At 48.6% G+C, this 16777-nt stretch overlaps 1 protein-coding gene across 1 annotated transcript; it reads left to right on the forward strand.

Moving 5' to 3' along the window:
• The first annotated feature begins 9820 nt into the window (after nucleotides 1-9820).
• On the forward strand, nucleotides 9821-10168 carry LOC124646648 (cysteine proteinase inhibitor 6-like). The gene has a single exon (XM_047186740.1). The coding sequence runs from the start codon at nucleotides 9821-9823 to the stop codon at nucleotides 10166-10168; it is 348 nt and encodes a 115-aa protein (XP_047042696.1).
• The last annotated feature ends 6609 nt before the right edge of the window (nucleotides 10169-16777 follow it).

Here is a 16777-nt window from a genome sequence, read left to right on the forward strand (position 1 = left end):
AAAACAGACAAATTTGTCTGGGATGAGGCAGCCGACGAAGCACTTCAGGGGTTGAAGAACATACTCTCATCCCCACCAATACTGACAGCTCCAGCTGAGTCAGAGCCTATGCTCCTCTACATGGCGGCTACCAACAAAGTTATCAGCCTCGTAATCGTGGTGGTGCGAAAGGAAGAAGGATTTGAGCACGGAGTCCAAAGGCCTGTCTATTACATTAGCGAAGTCCCGACGGAATCCAAGCGAGAGATACCCTCACTTTCGAAGCTAGCATACGGAGTTTTCCTAGGCAGCCGGAAGCTGAGACACTACTTCCAGGAGCACCCAATGACAGTGGTGAGCAAGGCTCCCCTGGCAACAATCATCAACAACTCCGACGCAACGGGACGCGTAGCAAAATGGGGCATCAAATTATCTGCCTTTGACATCAACTACGAAGCCCGAACTGCAATCAAGTCTCAAGTTCTAGCGGATTTCATCGCGGATTGGACTGAAGCACCGGAGGGCACACACGTGCCGGAACACCGAAGCCTGGGTCATGCACTTTGACGGATCCAAGCAACATCAAGGCTCGGGGGCTGGAGTTACCCCGAAGTCACCTACTGGAGAAGAAGCTGCGATGACGTCCTGCGGATTCACTTTGAAGCTACCAACAATATGGCGGAATACGAGGCTCTACTACATGGTCTGCGCATCGCTAAGGAAATTGGGATCAAGCACATCATATGCTGCGGAGATTCCGACACTGGTGGCACAACAAGTAGCCGGAACCTGGAACGCCGAAACTCCGTCATGGCGGCTTACGGAGACGAAGTGGACGAGATCGCCAAGTGCTTCCTCGGATACGAAGTCAAGTACGTCGAAGAGACGATAACACAGCAGCAGACATGCTGTCCAAGCTCGGATCCGGCAGGAAACCAATTCCGCCTGGAATCTTCCTTGAGCATCTACGAGTACCCTCAGTGAAGGGTGCAAACCCGGAAAATCCTGATCTGGCAGTTTCTCCGGCCAAGGAAGTGATGGCAATCATTCCGGCTTGGACTCAGCCGTTCCTGGATTATCTCATTGATCAAAAGTTGCCGGAGGACGAGGTCCACGCACGTCAGATCATCAGACGAGCAAGATCCTACACAATTGTTGATGGACAGCTCTACAAACAAAGTGCAAACGGGGTATTTCTCAAATGCGTCTCTAGTCAAGATGGCATTGAAATCCTCAGAGAGATCCATGCAGGGGATTGCGGGCATCATGCCGCCCCAGGTCCCTCGTTGCAAAAGCTTTTCGGTTAGGATTTTGCTGGTTAACAACTAAAGAAGATGCTGAGAAGCTGGTAAAAACTTGCCGAGGTTGTCAGTACTACGCTACTCAACCAAACGCTCTAGCCCCAGAGCTGAGAACCATCCCTATCACCTGGCCGTTCGCGGTCTGGGGGCTCGATATGGTTGGTAAGTTAAAGAAATCGTCTCCTGGTGGTCATGAATACCTCCTAGTCGCTATTGATAAGTTCAGTAAGTGGATCGAGGCAAAGCCAGTGAGAAAAGCCGACGGTGCTACGGCACTAAAGTTTGTTTGCAGCCTCGTGACGAGATTCGGCATCCCGCACAGCATAATCACAGATAATGGCACAAACTTTGCGCAGGGAGAACTCAAGGATTACTGCGATGAAGTTGGGATCCGGCTTGACCTTGTATCTGTGGCTCATCCACAATCTAACGGTCAGGTCGAACGAGCCAATGGCCTTATACAAGCCGGAATCAAGCCTCGCCTTGAAGAACCGCTGCGCCGCGCAGCCGGAGCTTGGGCTGATGAGCTAGACTCTGTTTTGTGGAGTTTACGAACTACCCCTAACGAGGTCAACGGGATTTACTCCTTTCTTCCTGGTATACGGACCCGAAGCTGTGCTCCCCACGCGACATCATCCACGATTCACCGCGGGTTTCCGCCTACAATGAAGAAGCTGGCGACGAGGCTCGACAGCTATCTATGGACCCGATCGAAGAAGCTCGGAATTTAGGCTGACCAACGCTCCACCATTTACCAGCGAAGCTCCGACGCTATCATAGCCGTCGAGTTCGGAACCGCTCGTTCATGGTCGGAGACTTAGTCCTCCGCCTTCGCCGGGTGAAAGATCACAAGTTGCAATCCCCATGGGAAGGACCTTTTGTCATCAGCAAAGTACTACACAACGGATCCTATTATCTCGTTGATTTCCGGGAACTAAAGGATAGACCTGCCAACTGGCACCGAAAACGAAAACGAGAAGATCCGGGTGATATATATGATGAAACAGATCGTCCCTGGAACATAGCACAACTACGTCCTTTCCACACTTAGCGCTTTACGCATTACATACCTTGAAATATCTATGATACATGATCAATGAAATAAAGCTTTTGGTTCACTCTTAGAGTCTTTTACCTCCTTTACTTTTCATTTCTGGATCGTGTATGTTTTTCCGACTAAAACCGCGAGCTGGATCTTTCCGCCTAGGCGTGTATAAAAGTTGTGATTTTCAAAATCGTCCTTTAGGACGTAAGCTTAAGTTTTACTGGTGGAAATTTTTTCTGTTGCAAACTCATGGATTCCTGGTAGAGACTTCGGCACTTGGGCTGGGGGCTTGTTTCCGCGGTTATTGACGGACTGCCATTGGGCTTCGTCGCCGGCTGCGGCGTTTCCGGCACGGGTTTTCCGGCTCGTGGAAGGTCAAGTGGGCAAGCCGGAAATTATAAAACCTGCACTTGCTTTCAAGAAACAACACATGCAAACAAATATTAAAACGGATAGCGAGGATAAGTATTTTCCGCCCACTCATGCATGCTTGTTTCGTCCCTAACTACTTAATAATTTAAGTTATATTACAAACCCTCGCTGGGGCCAAAATGATGCATTGTTTTCTCCCGCAGGACATAAAAGTTTTCACTCCGCCTTAGACGGAGAAGCATTGCCTTCTGGATCTTTTCCTTTGGCGCCCTCAGCCGGAGACGATACATCTTCATCACTCTCTTCATCCTCTTCGGAAGTTGCAGCGCTGGACTTGGGTTCCTCTTGGGGAGCATCCTTGGAGCTGGTCCGAGTAAGCTCGGGTTCCGGATTCCGCAGGTCGAGCTTCCGCGTCACGCTCCTTTTGAAGTTCGGCTTCAAGGGGCTCGTCCGCAGGGAGAACCGCCTTGTCGTAGAATTCGTCGTGACGGATCCTCCGCGCGATGCGGGTGTCATAGCCACTTACTGCATCTAGCAGCGCTCCGACATCTGCTGTCGGAGGAACACCAGTTGTTACCCGGTCAAGATCCATCTCCGGGTTATGCGCCAAGCACATAGTCAAAGTCATGGCAGCCGCTCCTCTGGCAGACGAAGCTTGCAGATCCGTCACCAGCTCCGGAAGAATGTCCATTCTCTTGACTAGTTTGCGCAGACCGCAGGTGCGGCTCTTCTTCAAAGAAAAGTTGTGGCATATCTTCCGTGAGGCAGAGATAAGATCCTTGCAATCATCGCCAGCGAGAGAAAGAACATCGTCCCGGGGAAATTTATTCGGCGCCTTTCAGAGTATCCAAGTGGCTCTGCACAAAAATACAAGCATAAACATTCAAGTTGAGCACAAGAAACTATGCATCAAGATAAGAAGTTCCGAGTATAAGTACCAAGGATATTTTCGGCCAGCAAGTCCCAATGGTGCTCCGCGGTCTCCATGTATTTCCGGAGTCCATTGAGCTATTTTTGCTGCCTCTTGATGGTCTCGCTATCAACATTGCGCTTCAACAAGAAATCGCCCTTCTCCCTGATGAGCTCGGAGTTTTTCTCCGCCAGTTGCTTCTCGGCCTGCTCCGTCTTTTGCTCCGCCTCCTTCAGCTTCATCTCCAACTCTTGGTATGAGGAGCGCAGGTTCTCCAGTTCGGAGGAGGTCGTAGCCAGGGAGGAAGATGCGCCTATAAGGATTCAATTCAATTCAAATACAGTTCAAAGTCGGAACTTGAATTAATAACAAGAAAGGGCGGAAACCAACCTTGGGCGTCCGCCAGTTGTTTGTTCAGTTCTGCATTTTCATTCTTGAGGGTCCGGATATTTTCCGCTTGACCCAAGGTAACGCGGCGCTGAGGCAATATTCTTGTGTAGTTCATAGTGCGGTGCTGCTTGTTCTGTAAAAAACAATCGAGCGGAGTAAAAATTCCGCCTACAAATAGTGGAGTCCTTTGAAGCACTATTGCCGGAATCTTTCCGACATCATGCTTGGGGGCTACTGCGACATTTTAAAAAATCTTTCCAAAAGTTGCTTTACTCTAAAGCATCTAAGCGCCAACTAGTACCTAGTTTCCGCCTACATGCTTGGGGGCTACTGGGGAGTACCTTTTGTTTGCAGACAAGCTTGTCGAAGAGCGGTCGACGTCCTTCTTAAACTCCTGGATTTCCGACGTCGCGGCATCCGGTTTCCCCCAGGCATTGTTCAGCATGGCGTCGAGCAGGTCTTGTTCAAGTTCCCACTTCTCCGCCTCAGTCAGCTTGTTGAAGAACTTTGTAGCATATGCTTTGGGGGTGGAAGTGAGGTCAGCCGGATCTCCGAAGTTTCTCGGAAAAACGACGACGTCGCCAGCACCGGCTCCGACCTTCTCGGAGGAGGTAACCTCAGCCTCTCCTTGGCCTTGAACTTCTGTTTCTTCTTGGGCGGGGCCTTTGGCCTTAGGATCCTCTCCGCCCACCTTTTCGCTGCTGACCGGAATTATTTCCGGTGGAGTGTTTGCGGCGGGGAGGGAGATTGTTACGCCTGAGGAGGAGATGGCGGAGGAGCAGTGTGGGAAGCGCTTGGCGGAGCTGGAGTTGTAGGACCAATAGCCGGAGATTTTTTCATATACTTTGTGATGGGCTCTTGGCTGGTGGTCCGAGTGGCAGCGGTAGTCGGAGTACTGCGAACAAATAAAAGAAGATTGCATAAGTACCAAATGCATCAAAGTAAATATGTGCCATACACGGAAACTTACGGGGCGCCGGGGATGATGGGGCGCGAGCGTTTGCCAGCTGTAGAAAGCATTTTCAAACGTTCCCGCTCCGCTTTCCTTGAGTCTAGCGGAGGGGGCTTGATGATCTTGGGCTTCTTGGCGGAGGCCTCACCGCTGGCTCCGGCTTCAGAGCTGGGAGCTTTGGCGCGGGGACGCTTCGAAAGTCGGGGAGCTGCCTTGCGGGGTGTTTGCTCCTCTTCCTCCTCCTCGTCATCCGGAACCTCCTCCGCCGTGTCGCCGCTGCCGGGGACGCGAAGTATGGTGCGCAAGTTTTCCTCCGCCAAAGTAGCGAGCTGGAGGGAAAGGTGTTATATGTTAGTCAACATTCAAAAACTTGTGAAGTTTGAAGTAACGAAGGGATCAGAGCTTACCGGAGGACACTGGTCGTTTGTGTAGATATCCTTGATCAATTCCGGGATCGGTTGACCCCGGCCTATCTTCACCAGCGTCTTGAATCTCCTTTTGAGAGAATCAGCCGGAAGATCGTGGCGGGTAGCTCGGAGCTGGTCGTCCGCCCCGGTGTATGCGTAGATTAACCGCGTATTATACCGCAGCGGCTGGATCCGCCGGGTGAACCAGCTAAGTGTGAGCTGGGTTCCGGTTAGCCCGTCATGGACTAGCCAGGAAATTCTCCGTGCCGCCTTCTCCAAGATGGGAGTTAGGGAAAGTGACGGGATGAAGCTCCGGCTTGCAAGTTCTTCGGAGGCTCGTTGTTGAATTTGGGGAGACCGTCGTGGATCTCCGGAGCCGAAACATTCTTCTCGTAAAACCATCCGGCGTTCCGATACCGGACGGATTCGTGCGAGTCATGAGGAGGATACATGCGGCCAGGTCGGAGCATGAACGTCATGCTCCCGCAGTTCAACATGGCTTTGTCCTTTGTTTCCTTCTTCACTCGGAAGAAAAACTGCCATAGCTTGACATCTGGTCGGATCCCGAGATGCCCTTCGCAAAGTGTCGCGAAGTTGGAGAGCAGAAGATACGAGTTGGGGCAGATGTTGTGGGGCTGAAGCCCGTACGTATTGAGGACGGAGAGAAAGAATTCCGAGCAGGGAGCGATAATCCGCGTTCCACCCAAGATTTGGTCATGACCACTTCTCCGGCTCCTGGCTTGGGGACGACGGTGTCGCGTATGAAACTCCGGTGAGCGGAGATCATACCCTCGTTTTGAAGCTCTCTAAGCTCCGTATCGGTGGTTTCGCAGGGCCACCATTGACCACGCTCTCCTTCGCGGATCCGAGCCTTGGAGGCTTTCTTGTTTTCCGTCTCCTGAACCTTGGCTGCCATTCTAGCTTGCCCTTGGAGTTCTTCTTCAAGTTCTTGAGCGGTTGGGATCCGGCCTAGCTTGGTGCTGGAAGATGCGGAAAAAGGTTGAGCTAGCCGGATGTCGGAAACATATGGTGGTAGATATGCTATGGGATCCGGACATATTGGCTCTAATGAACTGGGATCCGGGCTATTCGGAGAACTACCAGTACAGTGTGAGTCGATCGGCATGCTTCCGGCTGCACCCATGCAAAGTGTTTGAGTAACCGGAAACTACTCTACTCTACTTCTTCTTCTACAAGTCCGGTGCACGTACCGAGTCAATGGCGCGGCGAACCGGCGATGTTCCGGCGAGGATGAAGGTCGCCGAACTTGCTGTGAAACGACCCGCGTGACCACGAATCGGCGGCGGGGGAGATTTCCCGATCAACCGCAGCGATCTTGGAACGAGGGGAGACTTGGAGCGACCTGGAGCGAAGTTCTCTGTGGCGAAACTCGCCGGAGTTGAGATCTGACGGGCGGCGCGGCGCGAGGAGGAAGATGAAGTGGTGATGAGGTGAAAAGAATGAAGAGTTACCGCGCGGAGGGGTATTTATAGACCTCGCGCGGAGATTCGCATTTCGGATCCTACGGCGGAAACTGAACAGTCTCACCGTTGGATACATGACACATGTCTTAGGTTAAAAGCGGTAAAATGACGTGGAGGTAACTTAACCGTGCGCTCCCGAAATTTCCGGCTAAAGATTCGCATCTCCGAAAATTTAGCGCGGGAAAATAGGAAGTTGTGCGTGGGAAAGGTGCAAACTCCGTTACATTATCGTTACTGAAGGACATGAGGATTTCCGAGTAAATGATATCGGAAGCAAGAAAGTTTGGAAGCTCTTCAAGATTCTCTTCGGTTTCGAGTTGTATGAAGACGGAAGAATGATGAATCTCGGAGAACTTCGGGGGCTACTGTTGTGGGTATACTTTATGGGTATATCAACGACATGGCCTAGATCCGGCAAGCCCGGGTGGCCCACAGACGGTGATGGTGGCATGGGGCCCATCGGGCGGCCCGATTCTTGTTGATCGTGAAGGATGAAGTCCAGCCCGGGAACACTGGAGCCGGATCCCAACCGACCTACGAAGGAGGCCGGATCCGTGGAGGCCCATAAAGTATCCGGATCCGGCACGACCATAAGGAAGGCGGATCCTTGACGTACACGGCAAGATATTGTACCGTAGTTAGGCAACTTGTATTCCGGCTAGGACTCTCCGTGTAAACCCTAGATCCGTGCGCCTTTATAAGCCGGATCTCGGGAGCCCTAGAGGCGAGAACCACAACCATTGTAACAACGCGCAAGCGCCCGGATAATTCCGGACAAGCAGCGAGTAGGCCCTGTCATCGTGCAGGTGTTCCGAAGCTGGGTAACTCGCGTACCACCGTCCCGTGTGCACTCCGCCCTATGGCCCCTACTTCTTCTCCCCCTCGTGAGGATCCCTCCTCCGAGGTATCGTCGATTAGGCAACGACACCGGAGCAGGGGACGACGTGCGGTTGAAGCAAGGGGACCCACGGGCGATGTGTGGTTGGACTAGGGGATGCGGTGCGGGTGGAGCTATGGCAGCGCCGTCCCCAAGCTGCGAGCATGCTGCTCCGCCGGCGATGTGCTCCGGCCGGTGAGTATGCGCGGTGACGTGAACAACATCTTGAGGGCTTATTTGCAAATATGGAGGGTGACTGGTACGCCTCCCGGGTCCCACAGTGGACGTGGCATCGGTCAACGCGGATCAAACCAGTTTAGGACCTCGCGTGAGCAACTAACTATAGAATTAGGACTTGTATGTTCAATTTCAAAGAATAGGGACTAAAGTGAAGGTGCAGAGGTTTACTCTGTATTCTCTTCCTCAAGCTAAGTACACCGGCAGTCCCAAAAATTGTTCGTACCGTGCAAATTAATCCCACTACTTGAAAATTGGGGTGAAGTAGTCCCAAAAGTTGTGCTGCAGTGGAAAATTGGTCCCAAAGTGGCAATGTCTTTTTTATGTAAACGCCCCTAAACATTTTATTCTTGTCAGGTGAAAGCTTTGTTTTGCTTTATATTGTTGGTCCCATATGTCAGGGAAGAAATCAGAATGATTTGAAAATACAAAATGGTGCTGCAGATCGAACTTGTTACTGCAATAAAAAAACAACGCTAATGGCGCACTACCTCTGCAGCAAACAACAGCTTGCGTTCTAGATGTATACATTACTTTATTAGACAATTTGCTCGTACACGGCCACGGTATCGTCCTGTGGTACTTACACGGTTACACCGTGGTCGACAGGGAGCTTTAGTTTGTAAAGTACCTGCTGCTGCGCAATGCGCCTCACTAATGCATATGGATTCATAAAATATTCAAAATATTTTTCATTTATTTGAATTTTTCGAGAGTGATTATTTGTATATTTTGATGAATTTCTAGAAAACACTTAAATTCAATGTATTTCATTGATTTAGTAGAGAACGAAATATTTTCTAAAAGTGAAATTCAAAACCACACCGCCCTCCTAGTAGGGCGCGCACAAAAGGTTGCGACCAGTTCCCTGTTGTCGGGAGGATGGCAGCCCGCGCACACACGCCCACGTACATGAGGAGGACACCTAACATGGCGTCGCAATTGCTAGCTGAGGCGGTTGCTGGCGGAGGCGATACAATGGGGTCGCTGGTTGTTCCGAGTTGCGACACACATAAGATTATGTGCTTGTGGCGTGGGTTTCAGTGGATTTGTCCTTGTGGGGCTTGGCCCCGTGGTGTCTTGTTGTTTGGTTTTCGCCTGGTTTTCTTCTAAAAACTATGCACTTTCTGCTTAATTAATGGATGAGGCAAAGCTTTTGGCTCTGTTTAAAAAAAAAGATTATGTGCTTGCATTTAGTGAGCCAGGGGTAGTTTTTGTATTTTCTTCCTCCAATGAAAGTATTCCCTGAAAATGCTATATTGGAGCCGAATCGCGTATCAATGAGGATGCATTCAGGTGAGTGTATGCGTGCGTTTTTGTTTATAGTGTGTTTTATCAAGAAAAAAATGCTACACAACTTGCTAACCCAACATTACTTTTCGAGGAATCCGGCCCAACATGCATGATCGTCGATGGAAACAGATCCTCAAATTTGTAGGATCTGGCAGTTACATGGAAACTAAACAATGGAATGATCGGTGCTCCTGGCTGACCCGACATTACATGGAAACTACATACTAATGGAATGATATGAGTGATCCTGCCTGAAAACAAAATATCTGACAGGGAGTCTTATTAGGCTATATTTGCTAATCGGTTACTGCAATGGTATATTTACAGGGAGCGATTGCATGAACAGCTAGCAGTGCACCACAACGACAAGGTATATAATCTTTCCGCAAGGAAGGAAATCAATTCAATTAATATAGTAATAAATCATGCAAGGCGGATTTACATCCAATTTGCTGGCAACAACATGCCGTAGCGATCGATTCCCTATATCAGTTCACCTGTCATTCTCGATCGACCACCACAAATTCATCACCACGACCGGCCAAGCTCATCAAAAGGTTCCATCTATCGGCCATGGCGACCTGCAACCAGCTCCTTCTCTCCGTCGTCGCCGTCGGTTGCGCCGTGGCGATAGCCATGCCCGGGGCGGCAGCCGAGGCCGCGCCGTTCCAGCCGATCCCGAACGTGGACGCCCCCCATATCCAGGAGCTGGGCGAGTGGGCGGTGCGGGAGCACGTGAAGCAGGCGAACGACGGGCTCACGTTCAACAAGGTGTTCGGCGGCCAGTTCGAGGTCGTCGCCGGGCTACGCTACGTGTTCGACATCGACGCGGTTGGCAGTGACGGCGTGGTCGGTGCTTATACCGCGGAGGTGTACGTGCAGGACTGGACCAACACGCGCCTGCTCGTGTCTTTCAACTGATCGAGTCGAGTGGGAGCCGACGTGCAAATCTCCTGCATGCATATGGTCTTGAAAAAGAGTACCACGATCATACATGGCTGGATTGTAATGGCTTTTGGTGTACAGTAATAAACACGAGTTAGAAATATTGAAGGTGGATTTGTCTTCGTTGCATATGCGTTGCCTCTTATGCTTGAATCGGTTTATTTTTTTTTCAGAACTCATATGCCTTTTATTTAGAGAAGTTGAATTGCATGCATATTCAAACCTACAAGTGGTTCAATAAACCACAATGCAGACCCCCGTGAGCTTCTTCATTTGATTCCCTTCTTTCATGGCTGAAATTTTAATTCCCCGCAAAAAAAATTATATTGCCCCTCGCCTTTGATCTGTCTTTGATCTCCTGATTCCCGAAGAATACTACCAAAGACGTCAAAGTTCTCGCCATGCAAGCCATTCACTACTTCGAGGCAATTCGAAGCAACATGAATTTCGCCGAGCAGAAGATCAACAGCCGTGTCCAGAGCCTCCCTTCATGCGAGTGCCTCCAGAGTCCGATGGTGCTTGATGCTTTCATATATCGTCGCCTATGCACCTAGAAAAGAACCATCACTGGATCGGCAAACAACAACAACTACACCTCTCTCTGGCACCCATGCCACCGCCGCATCAATGTTTACCTTGGCTCGGCCTTCAGGTGGAGCAATCCGTCCCTGCTTTCTCCCACTGGTAGGAGCCCTGCCCTTCTTGTTGCTTGTCTCTACCGCACCAGCATTAAGATCAGCCAGGAATTGGTTAACAAAAGCGATTGCTTCTATTGGGCTTTGATAAACCCTCCTCCTGGATAGCCTTTGTCTTGGCATGCCAAATTCCCATATTGTTACTAGCATGCGAGTAAGATCCCCGACCTTCATCGGTTCGATCATAGCGAAGAGCCACGCTATAGCCGAGGGCACCGTCATCACGAAGACATGCTTGACAATATCCGCCTCCATGATCGCACATAGCACCTCGCCATGTTACACTCGATGAGAGAATGATGCCATTAGTCCTGTCTCCCGCCTATAGAGCATGCCGCCGTTGGCGCCATGTTCCGTCAGTGACGAACGTCCCCCAGATGGCAAAGAATGATTTGCAAGCAACCATAGAAATATCCAAAGCCGCTTCCAAGATTTTTTTTCATATGCAGCCATACCCGACGATGTCGCACATTTATCTAGCCAGTCTTCTCTGGTGCCTTTCATCACAGCCAGAGGACAATAGCAAGACCTAATCGAGAAAATAACCGAGTTAAAAATGTCACCCCAGGAATCACTCTGAACCTCCCTATAGGAAAGTGGGTTTGAACCGATGATCTCTGAATCCATCGGTCAGAAGAACTCGTTCAACTTCTGTATATTTCATGCTTTTGCGCCATGGTTAATGAAACCGCCCAGCAACACCGGGGCATCCACCTTCTTGACTGTAATCTGTCACAACCTTGTATCCTTAGGTACTCAATTCTGTGACCAGACGGCCATCACCGATCCAGTGAATTAAGCTGATGTTTAGTGCGTTCCTCCCTTCCAATATGGATTGCCATATTTGAGATGGATGTGAACCCAGATCGATAGATAGAATATCACAATTCGGAAAGTAAACTGCCTACAATACCCTAACACTCAAATACTCGGGTACCTGTAAGAGTCGCCACGCCTACCTTGCTAGAAGCACAATGGTAAGCTCGATGACGCGGAACCCTAGTACACATGTACTCTTTGGTTGCTCCCATGAGACCCAACTCATTTTCCTCTGCCCTTTTTCCTTGCAACCCCACCACTATTTGCGAAGTAAAGAATTGATGTATTTGCACGACTCCTTTGGTAGTTTGAAATAGGACATAGAAAACTTTGGAGTGGCTTGGGAAACTAACTTGACAAAAAAAAGTGCCTCCCACTCATAACAGTTGTTCCAACCATCCAAGAACATTTTTCCACACATTATCTCGAAGGTATTTAAATGTTCCACTCTTATAAATGCCCACATCCGACGACATTCCTAGGTATTTCTCATTGCGAGTTTCCCTCTCAACTTGTAGTTCCTCCTTTACCACCACTCTCATAACTTCTGGGCAGCCCTTGCTAAAAAGGATCGCTGACATGTCCATATTTATCCGTTTATCATGTGCATTGCATCATTTGTCCAACACACTATTGACCTCCATAGCACCCTCTCTACTACCTTTGAAGAACAGCAAGCTATCATCAACAAAGAGTAAGTGGTTGATTGCCAGGGCGATGTCGCCACTCTTAACCCAGAAAGTGTCGATGATTGATCTCTAACTTTTAGAAGGCAGGAAAGACCCTCTGCTGCCAACAAAAACATGTACGAGGATGTGGAATCACCCTGACGGATCTCCTTTGAGGGATAAAACTCCTCCTATGGTGCACCATTGAAGACCATTGAGAAGGATACTATCAAAACAAGGCGCATCACCAATGCCACCGATCCACTGCTAAGGCCATCTTCAACATAACTTCCTGAAGATAACTCCACTTGACACGGTCATACACCTTCATCGTATCCAACTTGAGAGCTTAAAAACTATGATCTTTTTCCTTGTTACGTTTCATGATGTGCAAACACTCGTAGGCTCTAATAATATTGTATGTAATCAGTCTACCTGGGACAAATGTTGACTGTTATGCTGAAATGATATCAGGTAACACCTTCTTGATCCTATTTGCCGCCGCTTGGAACAAGTAATTTAGAAGATCCCTACGCGTTGCTGCAAAACAGATGTAAAAGAAAACTTATAACGTATAAAATGACAAACAAAATTATGGGTTGAAGGAATAAACTATACTTAGAAATTATAGGTTGAAGTCTATTCACAATGGGAAGAAGATTTGTTTTTTGGAACGCTCGATTGCCAGATGAGTTCAGCCCTAGGACCATTCCATAGTCCATCTGCTCCATCTCAAAAAAAAAAGGAAAACTGGTGTGTACGTCGACATATTGACCTCTCTGAGGGCGTCTTGGTTACCCACATAAGACTGTATGAACCTTTGGGTTTTCAACTCAAAATTCATCGACAAACAACCATGCCTCTATCACATGGGAGCTCACTAAGAATTACTCTTCAGCCTCTGGCTACAAGGCCGGGTCTATCTATCTATACCTAATAATAAAGAAAATAGGGGCTTCTTGTTGGTCCGTTTTTTTATTGCCCTTAGTTTTTGTTCAAATTACAGCACCTGCCACCGGTGAGTGAAAAAACGGTTCGTCAACCGTCCGGCTCCTAACATTGTGTTTCGTGGCCCCCTCGCTCGTTCCCACACGAGCACTTCCACGCACGCGAGCAGAGTCTTGACGCAGGGCTCGCAAAACCATCTCCGCCACACAAACGTGACTTAGTCGGGCTCGTATTCGGCCTCCCTGGGAACATCTCTGGTGTTTGGCGATGGCAGCTAGCAGCACCGTGAGGAGCACGATGGCCGCACCACCAACTCCGGTGTCCACGGCCAGCGAATCGATGTCGCCGTTACTCTGCCCCATGGCCGGCCTCTAATAGTGCTTCTCCCACCTCCCGCCGCTCAACCCTCCTGCACCATCGGGGCCTCCCTTGCTCTCCGGCGTGGATGCCCTGGACCACACCACCGGACACGGCCACACGAACCCCTGAATCCGCGCGCTGTGTCTTGGCTCCCTCCGGCCATTGGTACCTTGGCCGAGATCGGCTGAGTCGAACGGTCGGTCGTCCGCACTGCTCCGAATTTCCACGCGCATCCCTCGCTCGATCTGTACCTCCGTCTGGAGGCCTCGTACGGGCGGAGGCCGGAGTTCAGCGCCTACAAATGGTGTCACCTGCTACCGGCGAGCGGCGACGCTAGCTTCACGCGATTTTCCAGTGGAAGCATGCTCCTCCCGTTCCGAATATTCTGCAGTGAACGATAACATATGTTCAGGCAGGTCCTGCTTCACACATGCCTGCGTTTGATTAATTTTATGTTTTGCTTTCTGTTCTCTAGATTAGCGCTGACGCGGTGTAGCTAGCTTAGCTATGAAAGTCAAGATTGGAATATCTAGGTGATTGGCTTACAGATGTTGCTTCCACTGAATCCGGGCGAGGGAGCCTGGTTCTGAAATTCTACCGATCGACACCACTATGTGCATCTCCTTCGATTTTTTACCATTATGCTGCAGATAGTGTATTTCGTCTTCCTCATAATAAAAATAATCATTCTTTTTTTTGCTTCCTCCAACTATATATCATTCTTTATTTGTAAATTGTATGTACTCCTAATAATAATACCGTGATAATAAGATTGTGGGGTTCAGATGTGGGCCATGCAAAAAAAAATTGGTAAAACTTTCGAAGGACAAATTACCGGGAAGTAAAACCAAATTTCAGTGCACAAACCAGTCTAATAATTTCACAAAAGAGCGAAATTCTAAATAGTACAAAATCAATTTTACAAACAGCAGTCCCTAGCGGGAAGTGAAAATGGGAAAATCTGAGTGATTTTGGTCCATCTGGAATTTTTTCTATTTAGAATTTCGTTGGTTTTTTTGTAAAAATAATTTTTTTGAGAGGATTTTGTAAAAATAATTAGACTGAACTTGTGCACTCAAATTATTACAGTGATCTTATAAAATAATAACAATATGAACACTAACAAAAAACAATTTATCCAACAAGAATTAACAAAAAAACATTCTCAAATTTATTTAAAAACTATATAAATGGATATCTAGAGACATATATTCATCGCCCATATTCTATATTATGTGAGTCGTGCGGTTGTTTTTAATACTAAATCTTGGAACCATTAGCATAATATTATATGTGCACTAGCTGTAAATTTGTTTGATTTCATATTTCATTAAAATTTAAGGATGGAGCACACAATTATGTGGTGCTATTATAATTTGGTGCGGTGAAGGGCTTGCAATATAATCGTATTATTAGGTATGATTATGTCGGTCACAATGAATATTAGAAGATGTGACCAGCATAGATGATTTGTTGTAGCGCTTGAGAACTTGTTTTTCCCGGTGCAACGCACGGGCACTTTTACTAGTACCTAATAATAAAGGAGCTAAGGTTTCTGCTAAAAAGTTTCGTCAACGTTTTTTTTTTGGACCGTTTTGCCCTCCCACCAATTCACATAATGCTCCAAGTGCCATCATACCGGTTCACTTTTTTTTCTTCTTCCGAGCTATTTCTTCCTCCCGACCAGAACACAGGCCGTAGCCGGATCGATCTGGTTGCCACCTGCCGACCACCGGATTTGGCCGGCGTCGTCCTCCACGTCTCAGGCCAGCCTGAGACGTTCACCGCGAGCCACCGTCATGGTACCGGTTCCTTTGATTTTCCTCGTCTCCCCGACCGAGTGACATCCCGAACAGAACACGGTTTGTTGGAGACCTCCATGGGCGGAGCCTTCTCCATCCTAGCTCCGTGTCTCCATACCTGCAAGAGCCGAAGTGCTCGAGCACCACAACAACAGGCAACACTCGAGCGGAGCTAGCGACTGGCCGACAATCCAGTGGAAGTGGAGGAGTGCAGGGGACGGAAAGTCAGCGGCGGCAGCACAACAACTTAGCTGCGCCATTCTGGGCCGAGGTCGGGGAGCCGTTCGACGGATCGAAGGAGGGAGCGACCGGATGGAAGGGAGGCGACAACGTGGACGAAGAAATTCAGGTTAATTCTGGATCTAATTTAGTAGTTTTTTTCCCCGATCTGGATTTTCCTGCAGTCCCGTGGTAGGATGGTAGCCATAGAGGAGGAAGGCCGTGCTTGCTTCCAAGGAATGGAGCAATTTGTTCACGCCGGAGAGGAGGTTTTAATTTATGCATCTGTAGGGAGCTTTCAGATTACTTGGTTAGCCCTAAGCCCTCCTTTGTACCATCTTGCAGATTTTGTAGCTTTTTCCGTAGATGGAACCAGAAGCTATGGTATGGTCTTCAGTTTTGTGATGTTAGCCCTGTACTTGCAGTAATCGATCACAGTGATTATTGTTGAGAAGATGCAAATTCTGCTATCCAAAACTCCATGGTCTGCCGTGCAATAACAGTGTAATCCGTCTAACTTGTATTATCCAAGTGATTCTCCTGGACAACATATCTGGTACTAATAGTATTTACATGCTTGCTCTCTATTCTACTATTGCTAGGGGATCGTTTGTGATGACACCTTTGTTGAAAAGATGAGAACTGAGAATTCATGGACACTGTTATTTTTCAGCCTGGCATTTTTCAGGAGGACCTCGGCGCAGCAGGCAGCCTAGCTTCTAATGGGAATTGGGATGGACGTGTGCCGGAGTGGAGTGTGGCTGCCTGGTGGGGCACACCTGTAGCGGACGATGGCGCCAAGAGCCAGCTCTATGGGGGCGAAAGATGTTGCCCAAAGTGTGTAAGATTAGGAGGATTCGAAACTAAATGTACAGTCCGCCAGGTCCTGAAGGCATGCTTTCTCTTGTTCAATAATTTGTCCCATTCTATCAACTTCAATTTGCTAATTCATCATCTGTTTGGTGCATGCTCTTTGCAGAGGTACAATATCTAAGAGAGAACGGATAGAAATAGATCAACTATGTACTGATTAAAAAAAAATATATTTAAATAGTAATTGATTTTAAATAAAAA

The sequence above is a fragment of the Lolium rigidum genome, chromosome 4, assembly GCF_022539505.1.
Source record: "Lolium rigidum isolate FL_2022 chromosome 4, APGP_CSIRO_Lrig_0.1, whole genome shotgun sequence".
Taxonomy (NCBI): Eukaryota; Viridiplantae; Streptophyta; class Magnoliopsida; order Poales; family Poaceae; genus Lolium; species Lolium rigidum.